Source organism: Malaclemys terrapin, chromosome 2, assembly GCF_027887155.1.
Source record: "Malaclemys terrapin pileata isolate rMalTer1 chromosome 2, rMalTer1.hap1, whole genome shotgun sequence".
Taxonomy (NCBI): domain Eukaryota; kingdom Metazoa; phylum Chordata; order Testudines; family Emydidae; genus Malaclemys; species Malaclemys terrapin.
The window spans coordinates 90,326,926-90,342,014 of NC_071506.1; the positions used below are offsets into that span (position 1 = coordinate 90,326,926).

Below are 15,089 nucleotides of genomic sequence, written 5' to 3' on the forward strand. Positions count from 1 at the left end.
AAGTCTCTTAGTTCTCTGTGAGGTATTGCTTCATTTCCTCTAAGAGTGACTAAAAAATGCCCCCAAAAATAAAAACAAAATTTAATTTTGAACTGAAACAATCAGTGTGATGCAATTTTTAAAAAAACTTTTGTTCTGTGTCTTGCATCACACTCAGGATATGAGTATTATTTGAGAATATGTCTACTTATTTTATTTTGGAGTGTGACTTTAAACCAAAACAGGAGCTGGAAGAACATCAACACAGGAAGCAGTCCGCTGAAATAGTAAAGGTACGTAAATCAGGCAAGTATCTGCTGGAAATATAACAAAAGCTCTACTGAATTATCACACACCTAAGGGTAATAATTAAGCCAATTTACAAAACAATTTAAAAATAGAGAAAAAAGTTTTAGATTTTATTTCTCAAGTTTTTTTAAGATCACCATTAAGCAATTAAATATTTTTTTTAAATCTCTAGGATAGTTAAAAGAAAATTAACACAGCTAGATACAACTCTCAACTACAAAAGAACATCTTCTTTCAGAAGTTGTAAAGCAATTCTTCGAAATATATACCTAATAATTCTGAGAAGGAATTATCATAAATACTGAAAGTGATCTCAGATATCCTGAAGTCAGCTGAGATTTTACAAAACAGTGACTCAAATATTAGATGTCAGAGTTTTGCATTTCTCAAACAAAAACATATGGTTTCCAAGTTTTTACAAAGAAGATCAGAAGTTGTCTTCCTTCAAACACATGCTCTATTCTCTTTCACCTCTAAGAAAAAAGTTTTCCAAAAGTCCTGCATGAAGCATAACACACCAGTGTAAACAATGAGTCTTTTCAGGAAAATTGAATACTGCATTCCCGAATTATTCTCATGATGTATGTTTTCCTAAATGTATTATTTTATACCCTAACAAGGTTTCAATGCTAATGTAAAAACTCCAAAAAAGCACTTACTGAAAGCAGTGTTGGTGAGTCCATAGGGCTCCCACCTAATCTTAGGGGTCATTATGATGTTGAAGGATAAGAAATTAAACCAAGATTCTATCCATTTGTGCTCATTAAAGATCCCATGGACCTTTCATAGGAATCGTGTAATATTCTAACACAATTTTAACTTGGGAAACTACATTCTGCCTATTTAAATTCTATCTGCAGTTTCAGTTGGCTATGGTATTCTGCACTTCCTGTGGTAAACATACAGGTGAAATTATTTTTTATGATTTAACACTTCAGAAGTGGGAGCACTTCGGGGGGCGGGGGGGGTGTTCAGAAGATTCTTGCTTCTGTGTTGCATTCTGGGATTATTCGTGATGAAAGAAGATATTTATTCAGATATACAGTAGATGCAATACATGATAAACTGTACAGTTTTTACTAGTCTAATGTACATTGTGAAAACTGAATACAAAGATTTGTTTCCAACCTGTTTATAGCATATCCCCCCTCCAAAAAGCCAAAAAGAGAGGCTTATAAGAGACTTTTCACCTTTCTTTGGCTCATTCAAAACACTCCTTGCCTATTGTTTAATTTATTTGTCATGATATGAAAAATACAAGATAGGCATGGGTTATCATTTGTAATTCAGAACATATTCCCTTTGAAATGTGTATATTTTTCAACATATAAAATATTAGCCACTTTAAATAATTAAAAATATAGCACTGCAGTTATAATAACCATATTGTTTTACACAAAGGAATATCCCATTATACCTTATTTCTACACAGAAAAGCCAGAAGGGTGCACCACTGTTCTTGTTTACCACCACCTCCTCCAATAACAGGGGCTCTTTCATAACCAAGGACGTTAACAAATCTTGCAGCTTGCCTGGGTGTGTCCAGCAAACGGCCTGCTCGAAGTGGTCTGATATATGAACATACTGGACGGTTTATCCCATTTTCATCCTGAACATTAAAACAATTGCGATGAATGGGGATTAATCAAAGTTCCATGTGAAAACAAAATCCCATCAATCTTTTCTGGGAATGAACTGCTGCATAGCAAGATGAAACCTGTGTGTGGCTAACTCTGATCTTTTGCTTTAAAAGTAGAAGTCATTTTAAAAAAATTGTTTCTTTGATTTGCTTCTGTTTTGTTTTTAATGCCCTTTTAGAAGCAAACCAAAAAATATTAAAGGAAAATTTGAAATTAAGTTAATTTAGTGTTGGTTAAAAAGTGCCAGATTGACAACAGATAGTCCTTGAATCCACAAAACAGACACAACAAGGCAGTAGCAGTACTAGCTTCAACTTCATCCATCCCTTCTAGGAATGAGAAGTCACTCAGCCAATCTTTGACAGCTCTACTGAGATTGGTAACAAGGGTGTTAATTTTATTTATAAAGTGTACCCACTCCAGAGTAACTCAGGGTGCCACACAGGCAACTGCAATAAAATTACAAAATCTTTTCATTAAAACATCACATAATGTAAAATGCAAAGACAAAAATATTAAAACTAAAGAGATTAGTAGCATTAGTCAAAAGTTCCTGCATAAAAGACAAGAAAGGTCCTGACAGTAAACATTCACCAGCTCGTTTTAAAGACCTATTTAACATTGTCACATGGCAGTAACCTAAAGGTTTATTGCCAACCAGGGCTGGATTTGAGCTACTGATATACTCTACATCCCAATTCCACTACCCTCCCACAATATTTCAAGGTAAAATATATTGTATAATCATTATTTTTATGCATATTGGGGTTATTTTAATTAATACAAAATCAAGTAGATGCTAATAATTCTCAGATCTTCCTCAATGTCTCCAAGAAATCAGAATGAGAAGAAGATTCTGAAAGATCTCCTATCAGGTTATGAGGAATGCCTGCAGCACCAGCTTCTTCATAATTTTAAGACAGTTTCAAGCAGTATAAAAGTTCACTTTTACCACTGCAATATCACATGGTCAAGCAAAACTAGTAGTAAGTTATACAGGTCATGCTAATAAAACCTTTTAACATACATATTCTATATTATGTATGCACCACATAGATTACAGAAAGTGTATTCTAGGAATAGAAGTTTTTAGTTTCTTTTATTTAGGCTTGCAGCTTCAGGAGATAATGGACTTCAAAGATGTGAGATGTTTGTGTTCAAGCCTTGGTCAGATGTAACTTTGGGGAGGGAAATCAGTATTTCGGTGGAGGAGAAAATGTGTCTCTGACATATAGGTTTAAGAGAAGTGGCAGTTTTTGAAGCTCATCAGAATTCTGAAGGAGATGGAATAGTAAGCAGAGGGCAGGCAGCCATAACTCAGCCATTTATATACTTGTACAATATGTGGAGGTGGTAACCATGTGATAAATAAATTTACCGTGCAACTTTGACTCTCTCTCTACTGGGATTTATTCTAACGTTATAAAACTCTGAGCAGCTTCAATAAAACAGTCCCATGATAATTTTTAAAACTCTAAAATAAAATATTCTTAAAAGTTGTTCTGTAATGTATCTGGCATATATAGATTACATGATGTTTTAGTGTAGCATAAGAACTTGTTTGGAATGACCTGCATAAATCACTTTGAGATTTCTGCAATACTTACAAGTGACAAAACCTAAATTCATTAGGATGAAATTTTATATCACATCGAAACATGTATTCTGTACCTATAAATATATACTCTTATGCAAAACAGGTTACTTATACCTGTAGTCTATACATACAATTAAAATACCTTAAATTAGGAGTAAAGCAGATATTTGCATCTTTTAGAAGAATTCACAAACCTGTGCAAAGATCTTTACCAGCCTTGTGTTGTGTGAAGGCCTGATCTGCAAGTATTCTCTCCACCACTGCTTAGCATACACGAGAAACAAACGCTCTTTTTCTGCTGTTTTCTGGCGTTCCAAGGCAAGCTACAGTAAAATAAATTTATTTAACTTTAATATTCCTGATATAGATTAATGCTATGAGAAAAAATTCTAAACTGTAAATGGTCACCACAGTAAGCAGTGGCAGCATCAATTCCTTCCATTCTTAAAAAAATGAAAAAAAGAGGGCAGCAGCTTAGTATTTAAAATAATAGTTATGCAAGTGCTGAAAGTAATCTTATTTAGGGTTTGAAATATTTCCTAACAACTAATGAAAACTTAGTGTTATACTTCTTATTTGGATGCTAACACACCAAAGAGCTAGTAGATTTGTCATCAGCGTTGTGTGTCTTATTAATGAAAGTGGAGGACAACCTCTCTGTGTCTTCATGTTAATATTTACTGGCTTTCATCATGAGGGGAAAGGTAGTAAGAAGACAAACACATATGTCATGCATACAAGAAAAAAGTGTGCTGAAGCTACCGTAGTTTTCTGCTTAAAGGTGATTAAAATTAGGTTTAAAGGATAAAACGTATATGGTGATGTAATTTGGAATAAAATTGTGAATGATTTTTTTTTTAATTACAAAGGAGAAACAGCTTTGGAAATGTCAGAGCAAAAGCAACCCTATCCCTTTCTTCCCAGCCAGAGATGGATTTGCATGCAGCTGAGTTCATGGATGCAGTGGGGATTGGGTGTAAGCAGTCTGCCAGATATTAAACTCTAAATTGAACTCCCCTTTTTATCAGGAGAAGGAGAAACAGCTGCTTATAGGGAATTTTTAGATGAATATCATTGTTCAACATGAATACTCTTCAAGACAATTTAAAAATCCAGTGTCAGAGAAGAATACTGTGTATACTTCTAGTGAAAGACTCAAGGAGCTCAGTCTATTTACTTTAACAAAAAGAAGGTTAAGGAGTGATTTGATTACAGTCTATATGTACCTACATAGAGAACAAATATTTGATAATGGGCTCTTCAGTTTAACAGAGGAAGACATAACCCAACTCAGTAACTGGAAATGGAAGCTAGACAAATTCAGATTGGAAATAAGGGGTAAATTTTTAACAGCAATGGTAATTAACCATTGCAACAGTTTGCCGAGAGTCACAGAGAATTTTCCATCACTGGAAATTTTTAAATCAAGATTGGATGTTTTTCAAAAAGATATGCTCTAGGAATTCTTTTGGGGAAGCTCTCTAGCCACTGTTACACAGAAAATCAGATTACATGATAACAATGGTCCCTCCTGGCCTTGGAATCTATGCCGGGGGGGGGGGGGGGGAGAATTGATCTAAGTTATGCAACTTCAGCTACGTGAATAACGTTGCTCAAGTCGATGTACTTAGATCGACTTACCATGATGTCTTCACCGTGGTGAGTCGACTGCTGCCGCTCCCCCCGTCGACTCTTCTTGCGCCTCTTGCGGTGCTCGAGTACAGGAGTCGACGAGAGAGGGCTTAGGGGGTGGGGGGGTCGATTTATCGCATCTAGATTAGACGCAATAAATCGATCCCCGCTGGATCGATCGTTGCCCGCCAATCCGGCAAGTAGTGTAGACATACCCTTAGTATCAACACGTTTGAAATTTGACAGCTGGGTGAATTTAAAAACAAAACAAAAACACTCTCCGTACAAATTATGAATTACTTACTTGAGTATTAACTATTTCCTGGGACAGTGTCTTATTTAGCTGTGGATACATCTCAAGTTTGATATTTAGGACTCCAACAGAAACCTTTGATTCTGTACCTTTGAACCAAAATATTGCTTGATCAATTCACTGAGAATTTCAGAGGCACCTATGACATATAGGTCAGTCAACCAAGAATGAACACAAAAAAGTTAATTTAAAAAAAAAAAAGTATCTGGCCTTTTTAATTTTGAAAAGAAAGAAAAAAGAAAGATGCAAGTTTTTCTTATGATCATATTAGATTGACGCTTAAATATTTGTGTGTGTACTTTATTATATGCATGACAGCAGCATCTTGAGGCCCCAGTCAAGGATAAGGGACCCACTACATTAAGTATTGTACAAAAAGATTTAAAATCTCCCCCCAAGAAACAGACAGTCATTGCCCCAGAGATCTCACAATTTAGGATTATGACTTGATGTTAACAGGTGTAACAAACAAACAAACGTTTAGAAGAGGATGAGGCAACAGTGAAATTAGCAACATAAGCAACAGCATCAGCTAGCTATTTGTCTAGCTCAGGGGTTCTCAAACTGGGGGTCGTGACCCCTCAGAGGGTCACGAGGTTATTACATGGGGGTTGCAAACCCTACTTCACCTCCAGCATTTATAATAGTGCTAAATATAACAAAATGTGGTTTTAAATTTGAGGGGGAGTCGCATTCAGAGGCTTGCTGTGTGAAAGGGGTCATGAGTACAAAAGTCTGAGAACCATCGGTCTAGCTACATCAAATGGCAGCATCTACAAAACACATCACATGCATGACAACACAGGTAAGACATAAGGGGAGTTTGAAGGAGGACAAGATAGTGGTTTTATGGATTTTAATGTTTTAATGGAGTGAACAAGTGGAAAAATGACAGGAGTTTTTCCATTAATAACTAAAACTTATTCAAATCCTTATGCTCAAATGTTTTTTGTGTACTTTTCAGACCCTCTTATACCCAAGTCTGTGGTTTTGTGTTAAACTTCTTGAATAATTTTATTTTGTCGGTGAGCTATTTGGTTCTTTTTATTTAATTTAAAAAAAATCCACAGAAGTATTGGAGGTAATATAAAACAATGGTGTGGTCATAGCAGAGTTGTTTTTCTTTAAAAAAATCTTCTTGTCAGGGTTTACTCCTTGTACATCAACACTGGACTAATCCATCAAAAACAAAACAAAACATTTTTTTTTAAATTAGCACTTATGTAATACCTAAAATGTACAAACGGTAATGATTTAATCCTCACAACAATATTCTAAAATACATAGGCAAGTTGTTCCTGTTTTACAGATGTAGCAACTGTGACTGAAAATACTCTCAAGTGACCTACCCAAGAGTACAAAATGAGTCTATTGCAGAGCTAGGACTGGAAGTCAAGATCTTCCTCCTCCTATCCTAAGTCCATGTCTGGTCCATTAAACTATAGTGCCTCAAGACTTAAAAGTTCCCCAATTTGGAAAAAAGCATATATTAAAGCTACACTTCATGATAAACCTATACATTTAAAACTGAACTACTATCTTAGCAACAACATGCTTTAGTCAATCACGGTAACCTGTAGAACTGAGAGCACAACGCAGTGCTCTCTGTGGCTGGTTTTAAAACTGCTATTCAGACCTCTGAAGAGCAATGAAATTGTGGAGAATGTCAATTTCACGCCAATGATGCTCTGAAGGGCTATGAGCAGAAGAGGCAGACAGGAAAATATTCACTCATAAAAAGGGAGCAAACACAAAGGCTGACAGGTGGAGTCCAGAGACTTCTTTCCTCCTAAACCTCTTGACTGTTGCAAGGGGTGTAGATAAAGAGCTGAGTAACAAAAACCCTTCACTCGTGCAGCAGCCAGGAAGCTCTAGAGCAGGTAAACAGAAAAAGCCTTCTCCCTTCCGTTTGCTGTGGTAGTTGAAATTTCAGATTTGACATCGCTACTAGCTATAGGCTGACAAAATATGAAGCCCCTATCCAGGGTTCGAAGACAGCACCTTGGTAAAAATCCAGCAACCTCCCCTTTCACAGTAATTTGATATGAGCTTCTCTGCAGGCTGACCCTAGAACTTCCTGGTGGTGGTCAGCCTTATCTTTTGGATCTGTCTGGCTAAGTGGTCTTGTCTGGTTATTTATTTAAGCTCTGCAGAATACAAATGTAGGGGAGGTCCCACCTCACAATTTCTCCAATCATAGAAGCGAATTTGGAATATTATATTTTCTGTATCAGATGACAGGAAAGAAGATTACAGGTATCCCATGTAATTTATTAGGAGATATTATTCTATGTTAGTTAGCCAAACCATGATGAAACCATATTGTAAATACTGGTTTCAGCCACAAGCAATTTTTATACAATTTTTAGTTTGCCATTATAGCTGAAATGTTTAATCTTACCTACACCCAGAAGTTCTACAGCAACATTTGTTACTCTGTTCTCTGCACCAAGGACTGATCGCCATTCCAAGAAATAAGATGCCACTAATGTGGTCTCACCAAACGTGTCAGTTTTGATCAGAACCATATGCACTGGATCACATATTGATAACATAGTGGTTGCATCCACCATTTTACTTCCATCACCTGCCATTATTAGATCAATACAAAATAACAAGCACATTACAGATAGATTACTTCAATCACAATACTGTAATTAGAAATTCTCCCTATTAGAATTGCTTTAAGAGAACACACAATTATAGCCTCTAAAACAGGGGTCTCAAACTCAAATGACCACGAGGGCCACATGAGAACTAGTACATTGGCCCGAGGGCCTCATTACTGACGCTTCCCCCCGCCCCCCCGCTGCCCTCGGCCCCACCCCCACTCCATCCCTTCCATGAGGCCCCGCCCCTGCCCCGCCTCTTCCCATCCCTTCCCTGCCCCCATTCCAACCCCTTCCCCAAAATCCCCACCCCTACTCTGCCCCCTCCCTGCCCCCAGAGGGTGTAGGAGGGGTGTGGTGGGGGCTCAGGGCAGGGAATTGGGGTGTGGGGTGCATCAAGGGGTCAGGGTGCAAGGTGCAGCAGGGGGCTCAGGGCAGGGGGTCAGGGTGCAGGAGGGGTGCGGCATGGGGCTCAGGGCAGTGGGTTGGGATGCAGGAAGGGTGAGGGGTGAGGCAGGGGGTCGGGATGCAGGGTATGGCAGGGGGTCGGGGTGCAGGGTGCGGCAGGGGGCTCAGGGCAGGAGGTTCAGCTGCAGGAGAGGTTCGGGGGGCAGGATCTGGCCCGGCGCGTACCAGGGGGAGGGCAAGCTCCCTGCCCTGCCCCCGCAAGAGGCTGGAAGATGGGGAAGGGGGGGCAGAGGGGCTGTGCGTTTCTGTTGCTTGAGGCACCGCCTCCAGCAGCTCCCATTGGCCGCGCATCCCTGTTCCCGGCCAATGGGAGCTGCTGGGGGCGCTGCCTAAAGTAACACTCACACACAGCCCCTCCGCCCCCCCCTTCCCCACGTTCCAGCCTCTTCCCGGAGCGGCGCAGAGCAGGCAGGCAGGGAGCCTGCCCTGCTCCCAGTGCACGTCCGGCCACCGCTCTGATAAACACTGAGGGAGGGTGGGGGGGCTGCGAGGGGCTCCCGGGCCGCAGAAAATCACCCCGCGGGCCGTGTGTTTGAGACCCCTGCTCTAAAACTTTTTTTTTTAAATTACTGCGCAAGTTAAAAAGCAATCAGTTCTGGCCACTCATCTCCCCCAATCTCAAAAGAAGATATAGGAGAAATAGAAGGGGTTCAGAAACAAATTATGACAGAGACATGGAAAGACTTCCATATGAGAAAAGACTGAAAATATTAGGGTTGTTTAGTTTACAAAGGTGACAAATGGAAGGGGTCAAGATGCACGCACAGAGAATAATGACTGTAAAGTAAACTTGGGCACTCTTGTTTGACCTTTCTAATAATACAAGAACAATGAGATATTCAGTTAAATGAAAAGGTAACAAATTTAAAACTGATAAAAGGAAATATTTGGGGAATTTTTTAAACCACAATGCATACTTAACCTGTGGAACTCATTGCCACAAGACATATTTGAGGAAAGCTCTTAATAAAATTTTTTAAAGATAGGTATTTAATGAGAATATCCTCAATTAGATTAGCTGGGATACTTTAAAAAATAAATAATATAACCCATCATGCTTCAGGGCACAAGCCAACTACTAACTGACAGCAGTTAGAAAGAAACTTCCCCCGTGGTCAGGTTCTTCTATAATAATCTTGTATGGGCTTTCTAATACCTTCTTTTGAAGCAACTGGTAACATAGGTGAACCACTGATCTCATGTGGTATGACAACTCTTATGTTCCTATGTTTTCATTTATACCACTGTATGCATGAATGTGGACTCTTCATCTGCTGTTTTACTATCTGACTATTTTAACAAAAGAACCATACGTTATTTTGGTACAATAAAAAAATAATGATAGGGCCTTCTAATATTTTCAACAGGACAATGGAATATGTCAAGTCTGAGCGTCTACAAGGCTTCTAGCCATGAACGATGCAGTCAAGGCACAGCAATATTCCAGCATGACATACATCCTGTTTCATCTTGTTAATTCAATTAAAATATTTTGGAGGTTTACAACATGGTAATAATCTTGCCCATTAAACTCCTTTTTCAACATATTTTGACTGTTTTTCCCAAGTTAACAGATTCTTTCTGTATCCCTTTTGGAAAGGAATTGGTATTATTGTACCAAAGCCTACAGCCAACAATAGATGTGGCAGTAGCCACCATCTGTATTGACAGGCTAATATTATTAATTTAGCCACCTCTAATGTGATCTAATCCATCTACATGTTTTAATTCTGATATGATAAATACTCAAAAATTATTGCAATGGTCACAAACAATCCCTACATTTCCAACTAAATCATGATTTGGTGAATGTAGTTTTGAAAAAATAAAGCATCAGACAATGAACACTTTCACTTGTATTTGCTATATTATTGATCAAAATAATATCAAATAATTTGAAACAACTCCATAAGGTTAGCACAATACGTGACATTATTTTCAGACTTACGGTGTTCCTTACCTAGGCTATCCTTGTGTACTTCAAGTAAAAAACCATCATGAAAATCTGGTTCACAGGCACATGGGACAGGTATCGAGCGGAAACGTTGGTTTCGAAAGTGCAAACACAGAGTGAAGGTAGAACAAATTTGACCAGGTAAAGGTTCAGGTTCTTGCAGATGTTCCAGAAAAGCTTTTCCACCCAAAACCTGAAGGTAAAGATACCTTCGTGTTGGGTCAATGTTAGCTGCAAAGTGTAGCAATAAATGTGAAGAAACTGCCAACAGGTCTTAAGAAATGTTTTTAAAACATCAGTAAACTAATAAAAAAAGGTCACAAGATATATGGAAAACCTCTTGCTTTCTGTACATTATGGTAATTATTTTAACTGAATTCCTAAAACACAATCAAAACTTCATTAAGTTCAAATAGTTAACCTTACATCTTGTAAGTAAAATTTCATATTTGTTATGGAACTATGATCCAGATATTCTATTAACAAAAACATACTTTTTTGCAGTACTGGAGGTTGTCTGTTAACAAAATGTGTAGAAGGTTTTGGAGTTGAAGTCATCTCTCTGTCATTCATATCCTAGAATTATAGTTAAAATACATTTTTAAAGAGTCATGGAAGGAAATAACGCTCTTGAAACCCTGAGAATCCCTCACTCCCACCCCTACAATGCCTCAAACACCACCCTTCTCATGAGTGGCTAGGACGTTCTGTCTGACTGGATAGTTTAATACTGTACACATAACTTCAACTGATTTCAAGAAACAATAGTGTCATTCAATGATGTCAGAGTAAATGTTAAACTGATATGCTAACAATTTGGTAGCAATTATTAAAGCTAATATAAGTAACATTTGAGTGCATTGAGCTTTCACTCTCTAGTGAAAGAATTTCCACAATGCCAAAATGATGATATTTTCACTCGGATTCACATATTCTTTTTCAAAAGTTACTCACGGTTACAAATGTAAGTTCTTTCATAACATCATCAATGATTCCTCGTCGTCTTAGGGCTTTCATCAGATCTTCTGCGGATAACTGTTGATGCTCAGGCGCTAATTCTTCACGTATAGTCTCAGCAAGTACTTCTCGGATTCTGCCATGTACATCCATCTAAACAGAACACTTTATTACTCCTGGGAGAATTCTGCACTACTGCGCACATGCACAATTAATGAGCCCCGCAGATTTTTGCATAGAAAAAAGCTTCTGCCAAAATGTTACTGCAGTCCACCTTTGCCCACCAGAGGGTACTGTGGTGCAAAAATAGCAGCAGCTCCCAGCTATGGGGAGACAGCATAGGGTTCGGGGGGGGGGGGCAGGGGTCAGACAGGGGCTCATAAGGGCTAGTGGGGGAGGACAGACTGGGGCAGGGGCTGAATGGGAGTGGAGCATAGGGCCTCAGAGACACATGGGGATGGGGGAGGGGGTACAGGGAGATATAGGGACAGAGGGTGACTGGGTGAGGGCACAGAGAAACATGGTGATGGGGGAGGGCGTGCAGAGCTACACAGGGGTAGGGGAGTGGCTGGGTGGGGACACAGACACATGGGGACCAGGGGGAGGGGGTACAGGGGCACAGGGAGGCTGGGTAAGGACACAGAGACACATGGAGATGGAGGAGGGGGTGCAAAGCTACAACGGATGGGAGTGGCTGGATGAGGGCACAGAGACACATGGGGACAGGGGCACATGTGCCTAAATGAATGGGAGAGGCTACGGGTCATCCAGGGTCTGCATGGGAGAAGCTCCCCAACAATCCCTCCCCACCCCACCCCCAAAAAAACCTGTTCCATACCTTTTCCCACCCATACCCAACAACCCTCCAAGTTCACACCCAGGCTCCTCCCCAGCAATTTACTTCCCTCTCTCTCAGCTCCTCCGTTACCCTTGACTCTCCCAAGCCTTTGCATTTTTTCTGAGGAGTGCAGGAAATAAGTTTCTGTATTGTAGTTTAAATGAATTATTACTCAGAGTTCTGTATTAATATCCCTAGTAAGGAATCTATTTGTCAAAAAACATTTTCTGAATCTTATGCGTTTTCTGTACTGTTACAGACATACTTGCTGACAGGTATTTTGAAACAAATGACCAAAAATAATTGAAACTGGTTTGATTATGTTGTAATATTTTGACAAATAAAATATGCAGAATTTTAAAATATTGTGCACAGAAATTTTAATTTTTTTGCACAGAATTCCACCAGGAGTAACTTTATATTACATCCTGTACAATAATTTACCCAATCTCTGACAGGATCTAAAAACACTACTTTTTGATACTCCTACAATATTTAAAACAAGCCATATCCCTCAATGAAAGTATAGTGCTCTTACAACTATACGCTTCTGAACAGCATGGTAGTGGATTAAAATTAACAATCCTGCAACAAACAGCAGTCCAGATGAAACAGTAATACAGTACACAAAGTATTTCCCATTTTGAGTGTGGGGAGAATGGTCATCACCGATTTCCAAAAACAGGAGAAATCACAAAATAGTTCCCTACATTACACTGGTAATTTTGCAGCTACCTTTAACCTTCACTTCCAAATTGTGTATATAATGATTTTCATTTGCTAATAATTTGCCAGCAGTCATTAAAACCAATAAAAACACTTGAGGGCACTGAGCTTCCTCTCTCTATTGAAAGCATTTCTACATTCCCAATAATAATGGAGGATTTCAGCTAACTCCATACTGACTGGGTACATCACAGGACGGGATGCAGATATACAATTTCTAGACACCATTAAGGACTGTTTCTTGGAGCAGCTAGTCTTGGAACCCATGAGGGGAGAGGCAATTCTTGATTTAGTCCTAGACAAGGCCGTCTCTAGGAGGGTGCGGGTCCTGGGACAAATCAGCCTCCCCGCTAGTCTCCTCTCCTCACCGTCCTTCCGTCTGCCGCTTGCCTCATCTCACACACACACCCTGCTGCCCTTCTCCCTGCAATCCCACTGCTCGCCTCCCCACCGTCCATTCGGTGCTCCCCGGTGCCCGCCCCCATTCGCCACTCTCCTTCTCGCCGTCCGCCTGCCTCCCCATTCACCTCCTCACCCAAATCATCTGCCTCATCTAAATATCAGGACAAATGGTGTCCAAATCCTACATCAGTTGGGATGCAGGGCAAAGGGCTAAATATCGGTACAGTCCCAATTTTATCAAGGCTTGGGACCCCCCAAAGCGCCGGGCCCAGGGCAGTCGTCCCGATTCGCCCTACTCAAGGGACAGCTCTGGTCCTAGGTGGATCACAGGATCTGGTCCAAGAGGTGAATAAAAGCTGAACCACTCAGTAATAATGACTGTAATGTAATTAAATTTAACATCCTGGTGGAGGGGGGGAAATCTGAAAGAAATCCACAAAAGTATAATTTAACTTAAAAACACGGAACAACAAACATGAGAAAGCTAGTTAAATGGAAATTAAAAGGAACAGTCACAAAAGTGAAATGCCTGCAGGCTGCATGGGAACAATTTAAAAACACCATAACAGAAGCTCAAACTAAATGCATATATTTAAAAAAAAAAACAGTCAGAGGACCAAAAAAAACGGCACCATGGCTAAACAGAGTAAGAGAGGCAGTTAGAAAGATATCCTTTAAAAATGTGAAGTCAAATCCTACCGAGGAAAATAGAAAGGAGCATAAACCCTGGCAAGTCAACTGTAAAAAGTATAATTAGACAGGCCAAAAAAGAAAAGCAACTAGCAAAGACCCAAAAACTAAAGCAAAAATATTTAAAGTACATCAGAAGCAGGAAGCCTGCCAAATCAGTGGGGAAAATGCATGATCAAGGTGCTAAAGAGCAATCAAAGACAACAAGATTGTTGAAGAGAAGCTAAATTAATTATTTGCATTGGCCTTCGCTGCAAAGTATGGTGAGGGAGATTCCCAGACTGAGCCATTCTTTTTAGGTGACAAATCTGAAGGACTATCCCAGAATGAGGTGTAAACAAAGGTAATTGATCAATTTGTTCTAAAACTAACAGTAATAGGTCACCAGGATCACACGGTAGAGTTCTGAAGAAACTCAAATATGAAATTGCAGAACTACTAACAGTAGTATGTAAAACATTGTTTAAACCAGCCACCGTACCAGGATAGCTAATGTAACACAGATTTTTTAAAAATGGTCCAGAGGTGATCCTGGCAATTACAGGCCAGTAAGCCTAACCGCAGGCAAACTTGTTGAAAAATATTGTAAAGAACAGAACTATCAGAGACAGAGATGAACACAGTATGTTGAGTACTCCTGGGGGAATTCTGCACCAAAATATTAAAAACTGTGCACACAATATTTTAAAATTCTTCCCATTTTATTTATCAAAAATAATGTAATGTAATCGTGCCAGTTTCATTTATTTTGGTAATTTATTTAAACTACAATACAATGGATGGAGAATGGGAGTGGGGAGCACTGGAGGAAATCCCCAAACCCCTTAGTCTAATAGTAATGTAGCTAGGTTTGACCCTTTATTTCTAGTTACTGGTCAACAAATATATGCAGCCATATGCTCAGTGTTACCTCATAGGCAACTGAAGAGCAAGTGAGGGCTGGGGAATCAAACTCACAATTTATATTGGCTGCTG

General features: G+C 39.4%; 1 protein-coding gene across 1 annotated transcript in view; it reads right to left on the reverse strand.

The window, feature by feature from the left end:
• The window catches only part of CEP76 (centrosomal protein 76), a 41,469-nt gene that overhangs the window by 20,912 nt on the left and 5,468 nt on the right, over positions 1-15,089 (reverse strand). The window contains exons 2-8 of the mRNA XM_054018962.1: positions 11,456-11,611; positions 10,996-11,077; positions 10,508-10,732; positions 7,872-8,057; positions 5,462-5,559; positions 3,720-3,848; positions 1,706-1,897 (exon numbers count right to left, since the gene is read on the reverse strand). Coding sequence (XP_053874937.1) covers positions 1,706-1,897; positions 3,720-3,848; positions 5,462-5,559; positions 7,872-8,057; positions 10,508-10,732; positions 10,996-11,077; positions 11,456-11,611 — 1,068 coding nt within the window. The remainder of the gene's footprint in view (positions 1-1,705; positions 1,898-3,719; positions 3,849-5,461; positions 5,560-7,871; positions 8,058-10,507; positions 10,733-10,995; positions 11,078-11,455; positions 11,612-15,089) is intronic.